Source organism: Boleophthalmus pectinirostris, unplaced genomic scaffold (genome assembly GCF_026225935.1).
Source record: "Boleophthalmus pectinirostris isolate CB_2022bp ecotype Guang Dong unplaced genomic scaffold, ASM2622593v1 HiC_scaffold_18, whole genome shotgun sequence".
In the NCBI taxonomy this organism is placed as follows: domain Eukaryota; kingdom Metazoa; phylum Chordata; class Actinopteri; order Gobiiformes; family Gobiidae; genus Boleophthalmus; species Boleophthalmus pectinirostris.
In genome coordinates, this window is record NW_026571133.1 from 1,920,289 (window position 1) to 1,938,998 (window position 18,710).

An 18,710-nucleotide genomic window follows, 5' to 3' on the forward strand; every position below is an offset into this window, starting at 1 on the left:
AAAGAAGGGAGCAGGGCAATATAGGGTAATATTTTTAACATGTATCATAGAAATGGATGTGTTTTTTGTTATTTAAAGAAGCTGTATGCACTATTCTTTATACTAAATTACTGTATGGAACCTACCTTTTTTTTTTTTTTATCATTGTGCTATAGTAATTAGGTATTGAGTATCGGAGTCTATTGTTTAGTACCTTAATAGAGTTTGAAATTCACATATCAGGACAACCCTAGTGTAGATATTTCCATGGCCCAGGTCCTGTTGTGAAGAACTACAGCAGACTGTCCTCGCCATAAAGGACTGTGTCATATGATAATGTAAAGCTTCACCTTGATGATCAGTGTACATCATAAAAGGCGCACTGATATAGAGGCATGAAGATCCACTCAGCTACTTGTGAAACACGATACATTAAAGCCCACTGCTGGCACATTTCAGAGACCCATTCACACTCCTCTGCTCACCCCAGGGGCCCCACATGCAAATAAAATACAAATTATAACAACAATATGTGCTGCCTTTGGAGGATGAGGATAAGACCAGCGTTTCTGATTTGTATGTCCAGCGGCGATGCTTGAGACGAAGCAAGCATGTCTGAGATTAGCATGTCGTAAAATTCAGAGCTGTGAAGGTGGGGTGTCTGTCACTAAAAGAATGGCAGCGGCTGCTTAATGGAGCCAGGATGTGAGAAAGAGCGTTATGTTTCCCATGTGTGAAGAATCCTATTAGCAGTCTGGTGTGAGGATGCTGGAGTGGCACTGTGTCGAGTGGACATCTCTCACAATGTACATACAGGTCTCTAATACTGACATGTATCATGCTGGTACCATTTTAGTCCAAAGGTTAGATCAGGTTTGTCTGTCTAGTCAGTCTAGTTAGTTTGGTCTGATTTTGCCCTAGTTTAGAACTAGTGATAAAAATTGTGACTTTTTAGAGCTTTTAACCGTGTTAACCTTCTCATTTACTCCCCTGAAGTTATATTTTGAGTAATTCATGCATGTTTGGTCAATCTTTACTCTCTTATTTGCAAGACACCATATTGCCAATCAACCCTCATTTTTTGCATCACTGGTACATGCCCACTGCTCTCTTCTTCGTTCTCCAATTTTATTTTCTAAAATATAAAGACTAAGACTCAAACAGGACTAAAGGACTCAAAACAAGACTCAAACAAGGACTCAAACAAGACTCAAACAAGACTCAAACAAGACTCAAACAAGACAGGACCCCAAACAAGACTCACTGTCGGGATGGGCCCAGAGGTGCGCCCACGTAGACTGCTAGGTGACCGCAGACGAAGGGCCGGTGACAATCTCCGCGTCCCAGGGAGGTAAACGTAGCTGTCGCCCAATCGCACTTTGCGGACATCGGGCTCAGGGTTCTCCCTCTCTTAAATCCAAGATTAGTCCTGCTTAGCTTAGTCCTGGCTTAGTCCTGGCTTAGTCCTGCTTAGTCCTGGCTTAGTCCTGGCTTAGTCCTGGCTTAGACCTGGCTTAGACCTGGCTTAGACCTGATGTAGTCCTAATGTGTCCTAATGTGTCCTAATGTAGTCCTAATGTAGTCCTAATGTAGTCCCGACTTAGTCCCGACTTAGTCCCGACTTAGTCCTGACCCGCCTGTAAAATTCCAGAACGTTAAAACCTGCCCCAGTGCAGGACTCTGAAGTGTGCTCTCCTCTGTAAATTGGCCTGTTGCTGTCATCTGCTGTCTCCATGGAGATAGTTCAGAAAAGTTATAGTGCAACTTTTAAAGCAGGACCAAAACATGTAGAGTAACTTTATGGACATCATTTAACCAACAAAAGTCTAGAAACACAAAAGAATGGAATAGTACTAGCCACTGTTTATACTTACTGTAAAACAAAGCACCGTTCTAGGTATTTGCAGTTTTATTTTTTACTGTGTCATAGTTACTTTCTAAATATACAGTTACACAGTATTTTTGACTGTCTTGCTTTCGTTTTTGTTACTTATTTGCACGTTTAGAATTGGATTTTGGTCTCTTTTTGGGCATACATTTCTCACCTTAAAGGTACATTGCGTAGATTTTCTGGTCAAATGATTTTCTGAAGGGAAATGTTTTTGCTTTGTCTGGAATGTTTCACAATATGGCATTAAACATCTTCATGGAAACCAAACCAGACCAAGTTACAGGTCAGATCTGTGGAGAGGAAACCCCGCTCACAGTCAGAATCTCTGTTTTTCAAGGTAATTTTGAGCTATAAAACCATCTGTTAAGTGAATAAATGTAAATTAGAGCTGTTTAATGTCACACTGTGGAACATTCCAGGCAGAGCAATGACGTATCCATAGAAACGGCCAACCAAAAAGTTACACAATCCTTCAACTGCGCATAAGCAGCAAGAGTATGAATACATTTTTGCTTAACTTTTTAAAACGCATTGAACCTAGATCCATGTAAAACTTTTATTAACATTCTGAATATTTTGTCTGTAAATGATGTAACTTTCCCAACACTAAAACGTAAAAATGTGTAAGCTTTCAATGGTCCATTTGGTCTGTATACTACTGTTCTGTGCATTTTCATATCAGTGTTACCCAAAGGTGCTATCTATCCTGTTTCAAAGTTTATGTTTTCTCTGTAGAAAAAAAAAATAAAGACTGGATTTTGATAAGTTTTGTCTCATAATTCTATCAATTACTGTAGATTTATTTAATTAATACATCTGCATCTAAAACAATTAACCTTTTAAACGGCCACTATGACACTATTTTGTGATATTATATTATTATAATGTTCCCTCAATGTTTCTTTCACACGTTTAACACACAAATCCTGCATATTTAAGTCGAGTTCTTCTCTTAAACTGAACTGAACTGAGCTTTGAAGATGTAGACAGGAACAGGCGCACAGGACCTTTATTGGACAAGGCGTTGGCGGATCAGAAAGGGGTTTGGAGGATCCGTCAAATCCTCCAATCCTCCAACCACGGCACAACGAACATCGGAGCCAGCTCAGCACAAGACGGAGACGTACCCAACCAGTCAGGTGCCAGGGACCAAATAGTACTTCGTATTAAGAATTCAAGTATCACTCAAGCTCTTGTTAGGGAGGTGTTTTATTCCCGTTTTGATTTTAAAAAAGATGAAGTTCGACATTTGGTGCAAAGCCGAACATATCTCCTTGACTACTGGTAACAGGGTGGTCTACAGGAACTCGTGGAAGGCTGAAAACCAACCCCACAACCCGCCACAAAGGCACACAGATCCACTACGCCCATGCATACTGCCGTCCATGCCACACTTTTGGCTGTGGACCGGAATGTTTTGGTGCTGTTTTCAGACACCACTTCACCTGACCGCAATCCCTCATTTTCTGTATCTTCTGAATCCTTTAAAAGATTTTCAAGAAGTTTACTACACACTGTCCCTCTGGTCTTCCTCAGACCTTCCCTCCCTTCCTGAGATAAAACCAGAAAAGAAAAGCAAGACTGAGACAGCGTGCGGGAGTCATATTGATTGTCCAAAATAAATAACAAACGTGTTTTATCCAATGAAGTTTGATATTGTTAAAAATAAACATATTCCAGTAGTTATCCATGATTCTGTTGAACTGCATTGAGACCTTTGACTAAGACACAAAAAGCCGCTGAGCAAAACTTGAATTTCCCTCGGGACCAATAAAGTATCTCACTCTCTCTTTCTTTCTCTAAACTGTCAGTCTGGTGTGTTTTCTAAGTGGCCTATTTGCCCAGTCCCCACATAAACCCAAGAGCGCGGGAAGGGAAAAAAAAAAAATCTTTCTTCGGGTCAGTGTGACCCATAGGAGAGCGTGAGGGTGTTAGATGCACGTCTTGGGTCTAGGTTAAATGCGGAAATACAGGTTGACATTTTTCTCTTCAAAGCTTAGCTCATCTAAGATAGCGCTAGTTAAGGCAAGGCAAGTTTATTTGTATAGCACAATTCGTACACAAAGTAATTCAAAGTGCTTTACAGAATAAGAAATACATTAAAATCATAATAAAAACAAATCAAAACATAAATAATCATGAAGATTAAAATTAAAAAAGAGAGACATAAATTGGAGAGAAGTTAACACTGTGAGCTTCTCCTGTTGATGACTCCTGTAAAGGTCTTTAATCTGGGTTGAGATTATCACTCCATCTCTTTTTTATTTGTCTGTAAACAGGCCATGACAAGTAAATTATGTGGAAAAAACCTGGGATCCCAACTGCAAATTATGATTGATGTTTTTGTAAGAATTCAAGTGAGAAAGAAGCTCAAAAGTAGTTATCCTGAATTATGAAGAAAGATAAGACATCATTTGTTTTGTTAATGTTATTTATATATTTTTATTATGTTCCTTCGCATCCTTCGTCCATTCTAAGTTCAAGTCACACACAATTCAGACAACACCTTTCGTTATTATTTTGTCCTATAAAAGTGTTCATTCCATCTTTTTTCAAATATAATGTATTGTTAGCGTATTTTTGAAAAGGTCTGATTTTAAAACGTAGCTTGAACCTGTTTCTTTTTCCCCTCTTCCGCTGAATGTAAACACAAAAATACTATCTTGCTCAGAAAATGTTTAAATGTGACGTATTCAGAGCCTGACTTGGTTTTACGTCATATCGGTGCGTTTGAGGTCTGTTAATATTGTTAATGTTGGGTCAGGATCCGCACCCAAGAGGAGAAACTTATCATGTTTATGAGACAGTCACTATGAATAATTATCCCCGAATATTTCAACATTTGAAATTACGCTGAAATTAAGACTTCTGAATTTATACTTTTTAGTTTATAGTATTGTATCTGACTCATTTATGACCAAGTTGTAGAATATTTTGCTTTACTTTACTTTATTATATTATTTGACTTTTACTATAGCTACCTTATTACAATCTGCAGTATACACTATTTATTATGAACAGTAGTCTGCCTCTGCTGTTTTATGTTTTTATGTTAGTCTTATATTTTGTTATGAAAGTGCTGCGTATTCATTCCCTAAATATGACAAAGTATTAATAAAATAAATAAATAACTCCTTTACAATGGTAATCTATTGTATTATGTTTGTATTTTTTTCAGTGTCAGAACAGCTCTTGATCCAAAATGGCTGGTTTTGCAGCTTTCCTAGTTCTCTGTGGCTGCACGGATTATGATTGTCACCACAAGGGTGCGCTGCTCCACTGTCTGATTTATTTTCTCGCCTGACGAGAAGTTATTTGAAAATAAATTTTTGAGTCTGATTGACCCACCCCAAGCGCGCGGGAAAAAAACATTTCTTCGGGTCAGTGTGACCCCGAGGAGAGCGTGAGGGTTAAGTCAACATTCTGCCCCTGATTTTGTGTGGACTCTACAGACTGACTAGACCCATCAGGTGTTTCCTCTTCTACATTCTCTTGCACTGAAACTGAGAGCTGCTGCGCCAGGTTCTGAACAGCACGCTCCTCAAAGCCCTGCTCCAGACGTTGGAATTCCTGTATTTTTTTATTTGTTTTTTTTCAATAATGACATACAATTCTGTTACTGTAAACACTAAAAATATCATTTTTATTTAGTCTTGTTTATTTAAATAAATGCCATCCATCCATTTTCTTCCGCTTATCCAGGGCCGGGGGCAGCAGTCTAAGTAGGGACTCCCAGACACGTCCTCCAGCTCCTCCGGGGGAACCCCGAGGTGTTCCCAGGCCAGCCGAGAGACATAGTCCCTCCAGCGTGTCCTGAGTCTTCCCCGGGGTCTCCTCCCGGTGGGACATGCCCGGAACACTTCCATTTAAATAAATGTTTAAATTAATCCCAACAAAAATACAAATTAAATTACCTGCGTCATCATCGGCGAGGCCGATGCAGTATCGTGTAACAATAAGAACAGGTGACGTTTATTACAATCATATCCACAAAACTTTTGCAAACTCGACGGCAATTAGTGCGCGTGGCAGGTGTAACTGTCCGTGGTGCTGAACACCAAATTACACACATGAACCAACTGTGTGATGTAGCCTTAAACAGAGAAAAATACAACAAAAGAACTTCCTCCTGTGTTCTAAAGAGAAAGGCCGTACTCTCTTTTTCATATTGTTAGTCTTCGCTCATCACAATAGGGACATGCTCAGATAAGCTGCATCTAACTCAGTGCTGTAACAGTTGTAGTTTTGCACAAAGAAGGGAACAAAGTGTGTCCACGCAGACAGAACCAAACCGAGCCACTCCACGTCATGTGCTCCACAGAGCTGCAAACACGCTCGTACCTCTGTCCTCAGCCACGGCGCTGTGATCCTGACAGTTTGTAGGTGCACTTTTTACACTTTTAAACAGAAAGGCTCTGTGAGCAGGAGTAAATGATTACATAAAAATCCTGTTTCACCTGGTCCCTCCCTTCACCTTTGTTCAGACTCACCTGTGCTCTCAGGTTTTTTATGCCTGGCCAAAGCTGACGCACTAACGTAGCAGTAATGTAGATAACATCTAGAGGTGATATGTGAAAACAGGGTTATAATTATATATATATATATATTTAATAATATAATAATAATAATAATATTTAATTTAATTGTTTTGTCACAAACATATTTACCACTTCGAAGTAATTATTGGAACATTTATGTGTCCATTAAATTTAATTTCAGTTTCCCTACAACAATACATTTCTACTTTTCTAATTTTATTTATTTATAAAGGGACAACACATTCATGAATATTTAAAATGTAAATATGTTAAGATTAAAGCCAACGTGGCTCATTTCCATCTTCAGTCCCTCAGCAAGTTGATGTCAAATAGAGGAAAGGGAAAAGTACAGCAACAATCACACAAAAGTACACAACCCCAGCACTCGCACTGATCGCTGTACATACAATTAACTTCAGACAGTTCATTTGAAGTTAAAAGTCAAGAGTTAAAGGTGCACTGTGTAACTTTGTCATTGCTCTGCCTGGAATGTTCCACAGTATGACATTAAACAGCTCTACCTTACATTTACACATTTACGGGTGATTTTATCATTATAAAATACCTAGAAAAACAGGCATTCTGACTGTGAGTGGGGTCGCCTCTCCACAGATCTGACCTGTAACTTGGTCTGGTTTGGTCTCCCTGAAAATAGAAAGGTTTAATGCCACACTGTGAAACATGTCCATCAAGAATCTCCATGAAGAAAAGTATTTGACAGACCCTCCGCCAGAAAATCACACAATGCACCTTAAATTTGTACTTTTTTCACGTTGAGAGAACAAATTTTATTGCACTTGACATAAGGAAAATGTACAGAGGCCGAGAGGGGTCACAACAAACGCAAACGCCGCAACGCAACAAAAACCCACAACACACCAAAAAAAGCCACAACGGAAATGACCGCGGGACTCTATTTTAATGCAAACGGCGCAACAAATACAAACATCACAACACAAACGCAAATGCCGCAACACATTAAAAAGCCACAATGGAAGTGACCTCGGGACTCTATTTTCCGACGGACCGATCAAGCGGCAAGTGAAGAAGAAGAACTACAACGTGAAACAAATAATGATAAAACAACAAATTACTTTTACTTACGTTTCCAACTTCTCCGTTCCTTTACTTTTCACGTTGTAGTTCTTCTTCTTCACTTGCCGCTTGATTGGTCCATCAGAAAACAGAGTCCCGCGGTCACTTCCATTGTGACTTTTTAATGTGTTGCGGCATTTGCGTTTGTGTTGTGGCGTTCGTATTTGTTGCGGCGTTTGCATTAAAATAGAGTCCTGCGGTCATTTCCGTTGTGTCTTTTTGTTGTGTTGTTGCATTTGTATTTGTTGCGGTGTTTGCGTTCGTTGTGACATCTCTCTGTAAAAATGTTTTATTCTACTGAAAAATTTGCCAGGCTGGGGCCACCTAGTGCTTCCCCGCAATTTCATTTCTCTCTTTAACGACTAGGTCAGACACTAAAAGGCTCACAAAAACCCCGGAAGTGCATGTTCGGGCACCAGCCAATCAGTGAAGAGTCATACATTCTGTGTTGGCAACGATTCCCGAGATCGAGGATTTAAAGCCGGAACAAAGAGAATGTTTGGTGAATTTCATCAAGGGGAAAGACGTTATTGTCCTTCTTCCTACAGGATTTGGGAAAAGCTTAATATACCACTCAGTCCCGTTAGCAGCGCATTACATACGTCACGACCAAATAGCAGCGATTGTTTAAATTTAAAAAAAAGTACTCGCCTACCGTTGAGTGAACAAATTCTAATGCAGCGAGGTCGGACAGTTTCTACGAAGTGAAATGAAGTGAAACCGGTTAATGAATCAGGCTACTGAAAAGTGACCTAACTGTGAGAAATTCCTTTAAATTGAAGCTATATGTACCTAAAAATATGAACAAAACATTCCAGGCAACATAAAGACACAAACATCTCCATGGACATAAGCATTCGACGGACGCTCCACTAGAAAAGTTCCACGATGCAGCTTTAAATAAGTATTCCTACATACTTATTGCGTGTGTTCTCTGGTGCATTTTGAGATGGTACGACTGTCTGAACCCTTTCCCACACTCTCCGCACAGATACGGCCTCTCTCCGGAGTGCGTCCTCTGGTGCCTCTTCAACCTGTTCGCGCTCAGAAAACTTTTATCGCAGTCGCCGCACGCGTACGGCTTCGCTCCCGTGTGTGGTACCGCAAATGGATCGTCAAGTAACACGACTGGGTGAACTTTTTCCCGCAGTGCTGACACTCAAACGGCTTATGCCCCGTGTGGAATCTCTCGTGTTTGAGCAGCTCCGCGTGCGAGAAAAACCCCTTGCCGCAGTCCGAGCAGAGATACGGACGCTCTCCCGAATGCGTCAGCTCGTGCCGTGTCAGCGTCGCTTTGTAAACAAAACTTTTTATCACACTGAGTGCATTTGAAAACGCCCTCCCTCGTGTGGCAGCGCTCGTGCTTCTTCATGTTACGTTCTCGCTTTAAAACCTTTATTGCAAAACGAGCAGCTGAACGCCATTTCCTGAGAGTGGATTTTCAAATGCGTAAGCAAACCTCCTCGGTACAGAAATCCCTTGCCGCATTGGTTACAAACATGCGGTCTGTCTTTTTGGTGGATGCGCTGATGAGAAGTTAAGGCCGATCTATACGCAAAGCTTTTACCGCAAACACATACATGCAGTTTTGCTTCGTGTTGCGATCGCACGTGGGCATTCAGAGCGGCAGTGCTTTCAAAAATCTAACTCGCAATGTCGACATTTTAACCGACTGTTCCTCGCTTTGGAGCAAAAAGTCCTCAAATGTCTAACAAACGCAGACTTCCACGCGAAACTCTTACCGCATTTACCGCAAAAATATTCACCGTTTTGCATATGCGTGCTTGTGTGCTCCTTATATTCCGCTAAAGATTTAAAAAGTTCCTCGCAAATCGTGCATTTAAACTCCGAGTCAGTCTTGTGCAGTAATTTGTGTCTTTCTAGCGATTGTTTGAAAGTGAAACGGCAATCACACTGGGTACAAAGATAAGGTTTCTCGCTGGTGTGGATGCGCTGATGGGAAGTGAGGAGAGAGAGGAGTTTGAATGTTTTGGGGCAGTAAGAGCAGCTGTATCGTCCGTCAGTATTTTTTGCCACTGCTTCTTGGGTAGTTTTTCTCCGAGTCGGGTTGGGTACAGTGGGATGAGTTAATGTGTTGTTGAACTTGGTCTTGTTCTGGATCTGTGTAGTCACACTGGGGGCATGAGAACACAGTGCCGTCTGTCACAGCACCTAAAGAAAAGCAAAAATACAACATTCACGGAGATTATTTTAAAGAGAGAGTCGCTATAGTGTTGGGGAATAGTGATTACCGTATTTTTCAGACTATAAATCACACTTTTTTTCATGGTTTGGGTGTTTCCTGCGACTTATACTCCAGTGTGACTTATATATTAAAATGTTCACGCTGACAGCCACGAGAGAGGTTCTAGTGTTGTGTGTCAGTATCTGCTGCTCCTGTTCCTCCTGTACCACTGTCACTTGGCTCTACTGCACATGTCTCCTGCAGAAAGAGCCTCTGTCCTGTCTGTATCATGTCAGTCGATCGCACCATTACATCTGTATCACTGAAAATTTAACATTTAAACAAATTTATAAAGACGACAGAAGACAGAACACAAATGCCCTCAAAAAGAAAATCAGATTTTGCAGATTACAAGCTGCAAGTAGCAAAATCTGCAGCTGAAAACGGTAATCCAGCAGCAGAAAAAAAGTTCTAAGCGAAAGAGAAAAGTAAGCGAGAAACTTGTGACACCAGGAGGATGCACCATGAAACTTTCCTTAAGTCACTGGATGGATGAACAAAGCCTGGACTTCAGTGACACCGAAACCATCCTGTCGGGATTCAGAAAGGCCGGAATAATTCTAACTGGAACTGATGCTGAGTCTGACGACAGCGACACAGAGGAGGAAGCGGCGTCTGTTTACCTCTGGAGGTCGTGGAGTTGCTCAGAAGTGACACAGAGGATGAAGAATTGAATGGATTTAGTGATTTGGAGTGAGATGGAGAGTTTGTTAAACTTGTTCTGTTCTGTTGATTATGTTATAGTTTATCTGAAGAACTGTTCATATGTGACGTTAACAGTCTACTTACTATAACTTGACATGAAATGTCGGTTCCTGGTCTCTGATTTTATAAAATAAATTTGACCCAAAAAGTGCGACTTATATACGTTTTTTTTTCTTCTTGATTACACGTTTTTTGGCAGGTGCGACTTATACTCCGGAGCGACTTATAGTCCGAAAAATACAATATGTAAGAGACAAAACCTAAATGTATCAATATAAAAACAAAGTTGTACTTTTACTAATAGCATGTTTTAATAATAAATAAACATACCTTCCTCCTCTTTCGATGTGGCTGTAGTTGCTCCATATGAATGCTCAGAACTAAAGAAAAGACATTAATAGATTAAAATACTTTCATTAACACACTAAAAATGTATTTAGGACCCATTCTGAATATGGCAAGTTCTTTAAAAACTGTTAAAGGTCCTATATTGTGAAAAACTATGTTTACGTCTTCAACCTTACCTGGCAGTGGAAATACATGTCAGTTTTGTTTTTGGTTTGATTTGATTTTTCCAGTTGAGATTTACACTGAATACTTTATTTTACTGCTGCTGATCACACGCACTTTACTTCTGAATTCAATTCATTAAGTAAAATTCTAGGAATTGAGAAACTTCACTGAAATTGGTTCTTTTTTTTGAGTGAGATTCTCCAAAGGAAGACAAATAAACATTGACTTTATACAGGAGTGGGGCACTAGTCTGTAAAGAAATGCTGTTTGCACAACAAATGTGTGGCACTTTTGTTTACATTTCCAATAATAGTGCACTATACGCTACTTTTTAATTCATACATTGGTTTTGTGTTTAATGTGCGATTAATCATGATTAATCACAGGAACTCAGGTGATTAATGCAATTAAGATTTTATTTTTGCCCAGCCCTAGTATAATTAAATACCAACACTACCATCATTACCACAAATAAAAATAAATCGTGCACTTTTATAGGCCAACTGTTGAGTTACAGTTTGTTTCTTACCTTTTCAGTGGCTGTGCGGGCTTCATCCCTCCGTCTTTCTCCCTTTCCTTCACTCTTTTATTCCTCTTTTGTGAATCGCTCATCTGCACCTTCATCGTGGGTTTGCGTTTTCTTCCACTTGTTCTCACTTTCACCAGGGAAATCACTTCATTCATAAGCTGTGGGTCTATCACAGATTCAACCTTTTCAGATTTCTTTTGCTCTTCAGATGGTTCAGATTCTTCAGCGTCTGTAAGCACTTCTTGAACACTGTCTACTCTCTCGCTGTTAGCTTTACAATCCGTTTTCAAATGTTGCTCCAAAGCGAGTTCTTGGGTAAACTTTTTATCACACCGTTGACAATTGTACTCCCCATCTTTTATATGAATTTGCTTGTGTGCATTTCTGGCTGTTAGTGAAGGAAATTTTTCAGAGCATATTGTACATTCGTAGCTTTTTCCAGTTTTGTGCGTGTGTCTGTGTCTTTCTAAAGATTGTCTGAAGGAAAAGCAGCGGCCGCACTCGGTACATTTGTGTGGCCGTTCACCCGTATGAATAACTCTGTGCGCAACCAAAAACGAAGCAAATTTGAATTTCTTATTACAGTCCGGGCAGCTGTGAGGTCCTGAAACCGTTTTAGGTTGCGATACTTGCAAATTCTCCAAAATAGTGGACTCTTTTGTCTCTTCAACAGCTTCATTTTCTTCAGCGTTTTTGTTAACATCATCAGGCAGCACATTTGTAATCACTTCTTCTCCCATTGTGCTCGTACCGTTTTGAGTTGTGTCTTCTATAATCACTTCTATATCAGAATTAGTGGACAATTCGACCTCTGCATATTCAGTTACAGTGACAATCTCCATGGCAACGTTGTCAACAAATGATATGGGGTGTAGGTTTTCGTTTTGGACGTGAATTTGACTTGATTCGACTTCAGTGCTGGATTTTTCCTCGTGTTTTGCTGTTCTTTTTGAGGATGCAGCTGAAAGACGAGAAAAGATGTGGTCGCCCATACTGGAAGGAGGAACTGAGGGAGAGAGACAAAACAGTAATAAAATGTAATAAAACTGGACCAAAACAAAGGTTAAACTGAATATGTATGTAGTTAAATCTAACACAGTGACATTTATTAGATATTAGACTTTTACTCCCATTCTTAAGTTTTTGTAAGTGAAAAATACCGTACCGTGTTGCTCCAAATGTCCCAGTTGTTTATGATGATGGAGCAGATTCTTGATGTGAGTCGAATCAGACAAACACTGGAGAAAATCTTCAAAAACAGAGTTTTGTCCAAGCCATGAGACGGTCTGTTGAAAATAAGATCAAATCATTACATTTGAAAAGTACATTTTGTGTGAAATAAACTACATATTTTGCAAAAACTGTATTTTTTTCTCTTGTTATGTTTTGGTAGTCAGCCTGGCGCCATCTAGTTCCTCCGCTCAATTTCATTTTTCTCCAGCAACTAGGTCAGGAATCGGCATACACTAGATGGTTTGCAAGAACCCCGGAAGTTGTAGACCGCACACCGGCCAATCAGAGAAGAGCTGTGAAGCCATGACGTCAAACTCGTCTTGTCTGTCTGGGTCCCTTTTGTGGAACAGTGGCGCCCCTCTGCACATCCCATTGCGTGGATTATAATTGTGTCTGTTTTGGGGCGTGGTTGGTTCGCATATAAATAGGCTGCCTATCAGTGGCGCGTTCTCTTGCTCTTGCTCCTGCGCGCTCACTACGCACCGCCTCGCCCTCCGCTTGTCACTATGCACGCTCCTTTGTCTTGGCTGCTCGGCACAGGCTGCATCGTGCCTGTTAGCTGTTAGCCTTTTGTGTTTGACCTAGTGGGCCCAGCTGTCCTGTTTTCGCCTTTTGTTTGGTAAGGTTAGTTTGGGTACGTCTTTTTTTTCCTTTAGTTAATGATGTTGGTCCCTGCTTCTACGGCCCTGTTCGGGGTTGGCCCGGTGCCGCATCATTTTGTTCTGTTTGGTCGGCTCACCAGGTCCACCTTTCAGTTGTTACTTTGTTTTTTGGGGCACGGGAGGGGTTTTAGCATTTAAAGTAAATTAAAATTAACTTAAAAATAAAAACATCTTTTACTTTTGTAACCTTTTCGCCTCCTGTGTCCTCATTAATATGTTTGATCCACCCGGGTTGTAACAAACAGCGCAACAGTAAACAAAGCGTTGAGATGGATGTAGACGAAGACAGACATTCTGTGTTGGCAACGATTCCCAAGATCAAGGATTTAAAGCCGAACAAAGAGAATGTTTGGTGAATTTTACCAAGGGGAAAGATGTTATTGCTCTTCTTCCTGCGGGATTTGGGAAAAGCTTAATATACCAATTAGCCCGTTAGCGGTGCATTACAGACGTCATGACCAAATAGTAGCAGTGGTTAAATAAAAAAAGTGGAGTGAATGAATCCTAATGCTGCAAGGTCAGATGGTTTCCACAAAGTAAAACCGGCTGATGAATTAGGCTAACCTTCTTTTTGACATTTTTAACATATTTTGAAGAACATATTTTTACTGAGGTAAAATCTGACCTGGTCTGGTGGCGTCATCTGCTTGTCTCCATAGAGATAAATACATTTGATGCCATAGTGAGGAACATTCCATTGAGACAATCAGGTGACATGCCCTCCTCCTGATCGTGCATCTTTAATTTACTATGTTTAAAAATTCCACTGACAGATCTCCTCACCTGCTCGAGCTCTGGTGGAGGCAGCAGCTGATTCAGTCGACAAAGAAACTCCCAGAACAACATCTGTAGATCAGTGTCAAACACGGCTCCAGACTCCTCACTCCACTCCTACAAACAACAACATACACAATTCAGTAATAATAATCATTTACTGAAAGTTATTTTATTATTAGTTGTTGTTACATGTTATTACTAATAAATAAAGATATTGTTTTTATTTTGAAACTTCTTTTGATGTCTGCCCTTGATTTTGAATTAATATCTTGAGGTTCAATTTTGATATATTATTGTTAAAGGTGCACTAGGTAATTTTTTTGGTTGGGGGTTCATCTCCCTCTTGTTTCTATGGAGATGTCATTGCTCTGTCTGGAATGTTCCACAATATGACATTAAATTTTACTTTACATTTATTCAATTACAGGTGGTTTTATAGCTCAAAAATACCTAGACAAACAGGGACTCTGACTGTGAGTGGGATCGCCTCTCCACATATCTGACCTGTAATTTGGTCTGGTTTGGTGTCCGTGAAGATAGAAAGATTTAATATCATACTGTGTAACATTATAGAGACAGTAAGAACAGCACAGAGAAAAGTATTTGATGGACCGTCCACCAGAAAAGTTACACAATGTACCTTTAACCATCATAAATAACGTAAATGCGATTACTTGAAAAAAGATTTGTCTTTCTTGATCGTCCTTAAGAAGAGAATGAATCAACTCTGCGAAGTCCACAGCAGCTTTTTCCTCCTCTGACATCTGAAAAAAGTCAATACAAAACAGTTGTAGGAATCACTTTGCAAAGAAGATATTTTCTTATTGTAAAAAAACTTCTGTTATTGACATTTACTTCTCTGTGTTGAGTTGACAGTGGTGGTTTAATCTTTGTCAGATGTGACAGCGTCACGTCTTGGTCGTCTCCTTTTCGGCACAACTCAAGAATGAACTGGATCAAGGAAAAGCATGTGAATATAATTACTGTAAATAAAAGAGTCATACTACAAAATGGACTTTTATGAGCTTTTAACCATGTTATAACTGAGTTCCCTCATCTGTAACTTCTAAATTGAATTTTGATAATCCTTTTCTAATCCCGTATTTCCTGCATTTGAGGTTTGACAGAGTGCTCAAACTATTTCTGTTTTACCTTCTGTTTTACCTTCTGTCTCTGTATTTATTCATAAAATGCAGACTTTGAATCATACATGTAGGGCTCAAATGTCACAGCCATTATTCAAAAATAATTGATTGCTTATATAAGTGACTCAGCTCTTGAACTCTTTATATTACAACACACATCTGCATCGTAATTATACTAATTTGCCTACCCCACATTTCCACACAAGTTTATAGACCTCGAGAAGGTTTTGATGTGTCTGAAACCCAGCTGCTGTTTGTTCCACTACAGCAGACATGTCAAAGTCAGGCCCGGGGGCCTAATTTGGCCTGCGATATTATTATATTTGGCCCGTGAGATCATATCAGATGTATTAGAGCTGCCCACCGGCTACAGATAGGCTATAGAGACATTATCTATTTAAAATTTTGGGTAATACTTTAGACCACATATTAATAGCTAGTTAATAGTAAAATGCATAATAAGTGTTTAATTACATCTTTGTTAGTATTTATAAAGTACTTTCAATGCTTTTTTGTCTAAGGCCATGTTTTGTGAATAATAACCCATGAACTATTTTCTTCCCATTAAAGTAATGGAGATTACAATAGATGTTTCTGTGCATACACTAAAATCTTAATAAGTGTTTGATTAATACCAACTAATAGCTACGTAAAAAGCTTATTCACAACCCAGTTACCACTTAGTTAGCAATTAATATATGGTCCCTAAACTAAAGTGTTACCAAATTTTGTTATTATTTTATATTTTCCTTGTTCTGAATTCAATGTTTAAGCAAAACTTTTATTAAACATTTATTTTAATAAGAAAATGTTTAACATTACATATCTCGAGAAAGCATAGAGATGTTGTTGAAATTTTTCAATAAATATTTAGTTTGGCCCACGATATAGTCTCAGTTTTTAATTTTGACCCTCTGTGAATTTGAGTTTGGCACCCCTGCACTACAGGGAATCAGTGATGTAACAGCAAGGCACAAGAACATTTTAAGAACCATTATAAAAAAGGAGATATGAAAACATTATATTATAAACAGCACTGCACATGTTTACAGCAGATTTTTAGAAATATCCAAAGAAACTGAACGTACCTGAGCTCTGAGCCCAAAAGTGAGTTGAGTCCAGTGTTTGAAGAGGAGCAGCTCTGGGACCATCTCCATCACAAACGACACAAACTCAGACACCTGCCAGAAACTCATCACCTCCTTTTTCTTGACGATCTGCCACATCGACGCTGACAGGAGCTGGAGAGGAGGGGCCAGGAGACGCAGAGAGGCCAAGGGCAGAGGGACAGCTGGGAACAAGAAAAATAACAACAATATAATTTAAACTGTTCAAATCAAGGTGAAATTCATGTACTATATCATATTTTTCAACCTTTTTTGAGTTACGGTATATAGAAAAGTAGAAAAGTAAGAGTTGGCTCTTCATATTTTGCAATTGTTGTTATTTTTGTTTTCTCTGATTAGAGGTTTATTCGGGGCAAAATGGACTGAATACAAGAAAACACGATGATCACATCACGTCAGCCATTTTGGTAGGCAGAAAGTGTCTGTATCAACAAGTCAACAGTTATTGGTGAGTTTAAAATTTTATTTTAAAACAATTAAATGCAAAACCTACTTTCTCTCTCACAGACAAACACAACGCAACAGTCAACACAAACAAGCAGCCCCACTGACTTTTTGCCTACCAGCCACTGCACATGTGCGGAAAAGCCGGATGTAAACAAAAACTCTTATGAATTTATTATATAATACAACTACGAGAATAATTCAAATTATTTTTTTTCCAATAGTCTTTAAACAGAAAGTTACCCTTACTGGAAAATGTAAAAATGGGCAAGGTACAAACCCGAGGCACTCCGAATGAATATATTAAAAGTCCTTTATTTCATGAAGGGACGCCAACGCATTTCGACCAGCAAGACTGAAAACTTTTACATTTTCTAGTAAGGGTAATGTTCAGTTTAAAGACTCCAGTTTTAACCCTTGTAGAGCACCCGTACTGCAGTTTTTTTTTTACTCTTTTATGACCCAGTGAAGCGCTCTACCTCGTTTTCTTCATCAAACTTATTTTTTTCCAAGACATTCTCTGGCACACTGGTTAAAAATCAAGGTACCATATTATTTCATTCCACATAAAGGTGAAAAGTTTAATAAATATTGCAATTAGTCGCTTATATAAATGTTTTGTACTTTGTAACACGCCAAGGGACAACAACTGGAAACAAGCACTTCAAATTTAAAAATGCATTTGGAGCAGGTTTTCCTTAAAGGTGCATTGTGTAACATTTGTCTTCATGGGGATGTTACTGCTTAGTTTGAAATATTTCACAGTATGGCATTAAACTTTTTTATCATTGTGGAGATCAAAGCAGGCCAATTTACAGGTCAGATCTGTGGAGAGGCAACCCCACTCACAGTCACAACATCTGTTTTTCTAGGTATTTTTGAGCAACAAAACCACCTATAATTGAATAAATGTAAAGTAGATCTATTTAAAGTCATATTATCAAACGTGCAATGACATATCCATAAAAACAAGCAGGTGACGGGCCCCCAGCCAAAAAGTTACACAGTTAATTAATGAAATAAACACTTTTTTTGTGAAGCATGTCAGAACATCCCCCTCTCATCTTTTACTCTTAAAATAATGAGCTATATTCATAATTTAATCTATAAACTTAACTGGAGTTCAATGCAACGCCATGTTGATCTTGTGCTGTTTTACTATTTACTTTGCATTTAATTACAAAGGTAAACTTGTAAACATAAGTCACTTTTCCTGAATATACCAGAACATTGCTGCTATTGAACACACAGCTGCTCGTAATGAAGGGCTGCATTCAAAAACACAGCACTATCATTGCCATCTGAAAGCTAAAATACATTCAAACACATTGGATGATTTCTTTAACTTAAAATAAATAAACGACTGAATAAAAAGCGCTTATTTTATCACTTAAAACCAACCTTTTGCAGAAGATATCGCTGCTAGGTCCATTTTCTGCAGCGCAATGTTAAAGTTTGATCTTGAGCTAACTGCTATTAGCCTGCTATAAAGTCAAATATCTTCTAAAATACTGCACAGAATCCACAGATGTTACGGTCAATATTTAAACACATGTGCTTCTAATGAAACGATGAATTAAAGGGTAAATTAAGTCACGTTTCGCGCGTGTATTTGACAAAATGTTCAAAGTGAAATATTTGTTTTTATCCGGTTCTTCTTCGTGAGTTGTTGAGCGTAGACTCACTCCCGGTTTCGTACGGCGCCCTCTGTTGGAAAAACGACACACCAGCGTTTAACTTTCGACGTTTAGAAATAAATAAACAAATTAAATATGCATAAAACTCATGGATCTATCGTGAAATTACAAAACTTCAAAACATCCAACT

General features: G+C 39.0%; 1 protein-coding gene across 1 annotated transcript; it reads right to left on the reverse strand.

Annotated features, from left to right (window-relative positions):
* Positions 1-9,287: 9,287 nt before the first annotated feature.
* Positions 9,288-18,552, reverse strand: si:dkey-14d8.1 (putative zinc finger protein 286B). The gene is made up of 9 exons (XM_020929050.2): positions 18,285-18,552; positions 16,401-16,603; positions 15,023-15,118; positions 14,842-14,931; positions 14,174-14,281; positions 12,661-12,781; positions 11,496-12,501; positions 10,784-10,833; positions 9,288-9,675 (listed from the first exon to the last, which is right to left on the reverse strand). The coding sequence occupies exons 1-9, from the start codon at positions 18,313-18,315 to the stop codon at positions 9,524-9,526; spliced, it is 1,857 nt and encodes a 618-aa protein (XP_020784709.2). The 5' UTR covers positions 18,316-18,552; the 3' UTR covers positions 9,288-9,523.
* Between the last annotated feature and the right edge of the window lie 158 nt (positions 18,553-18,710).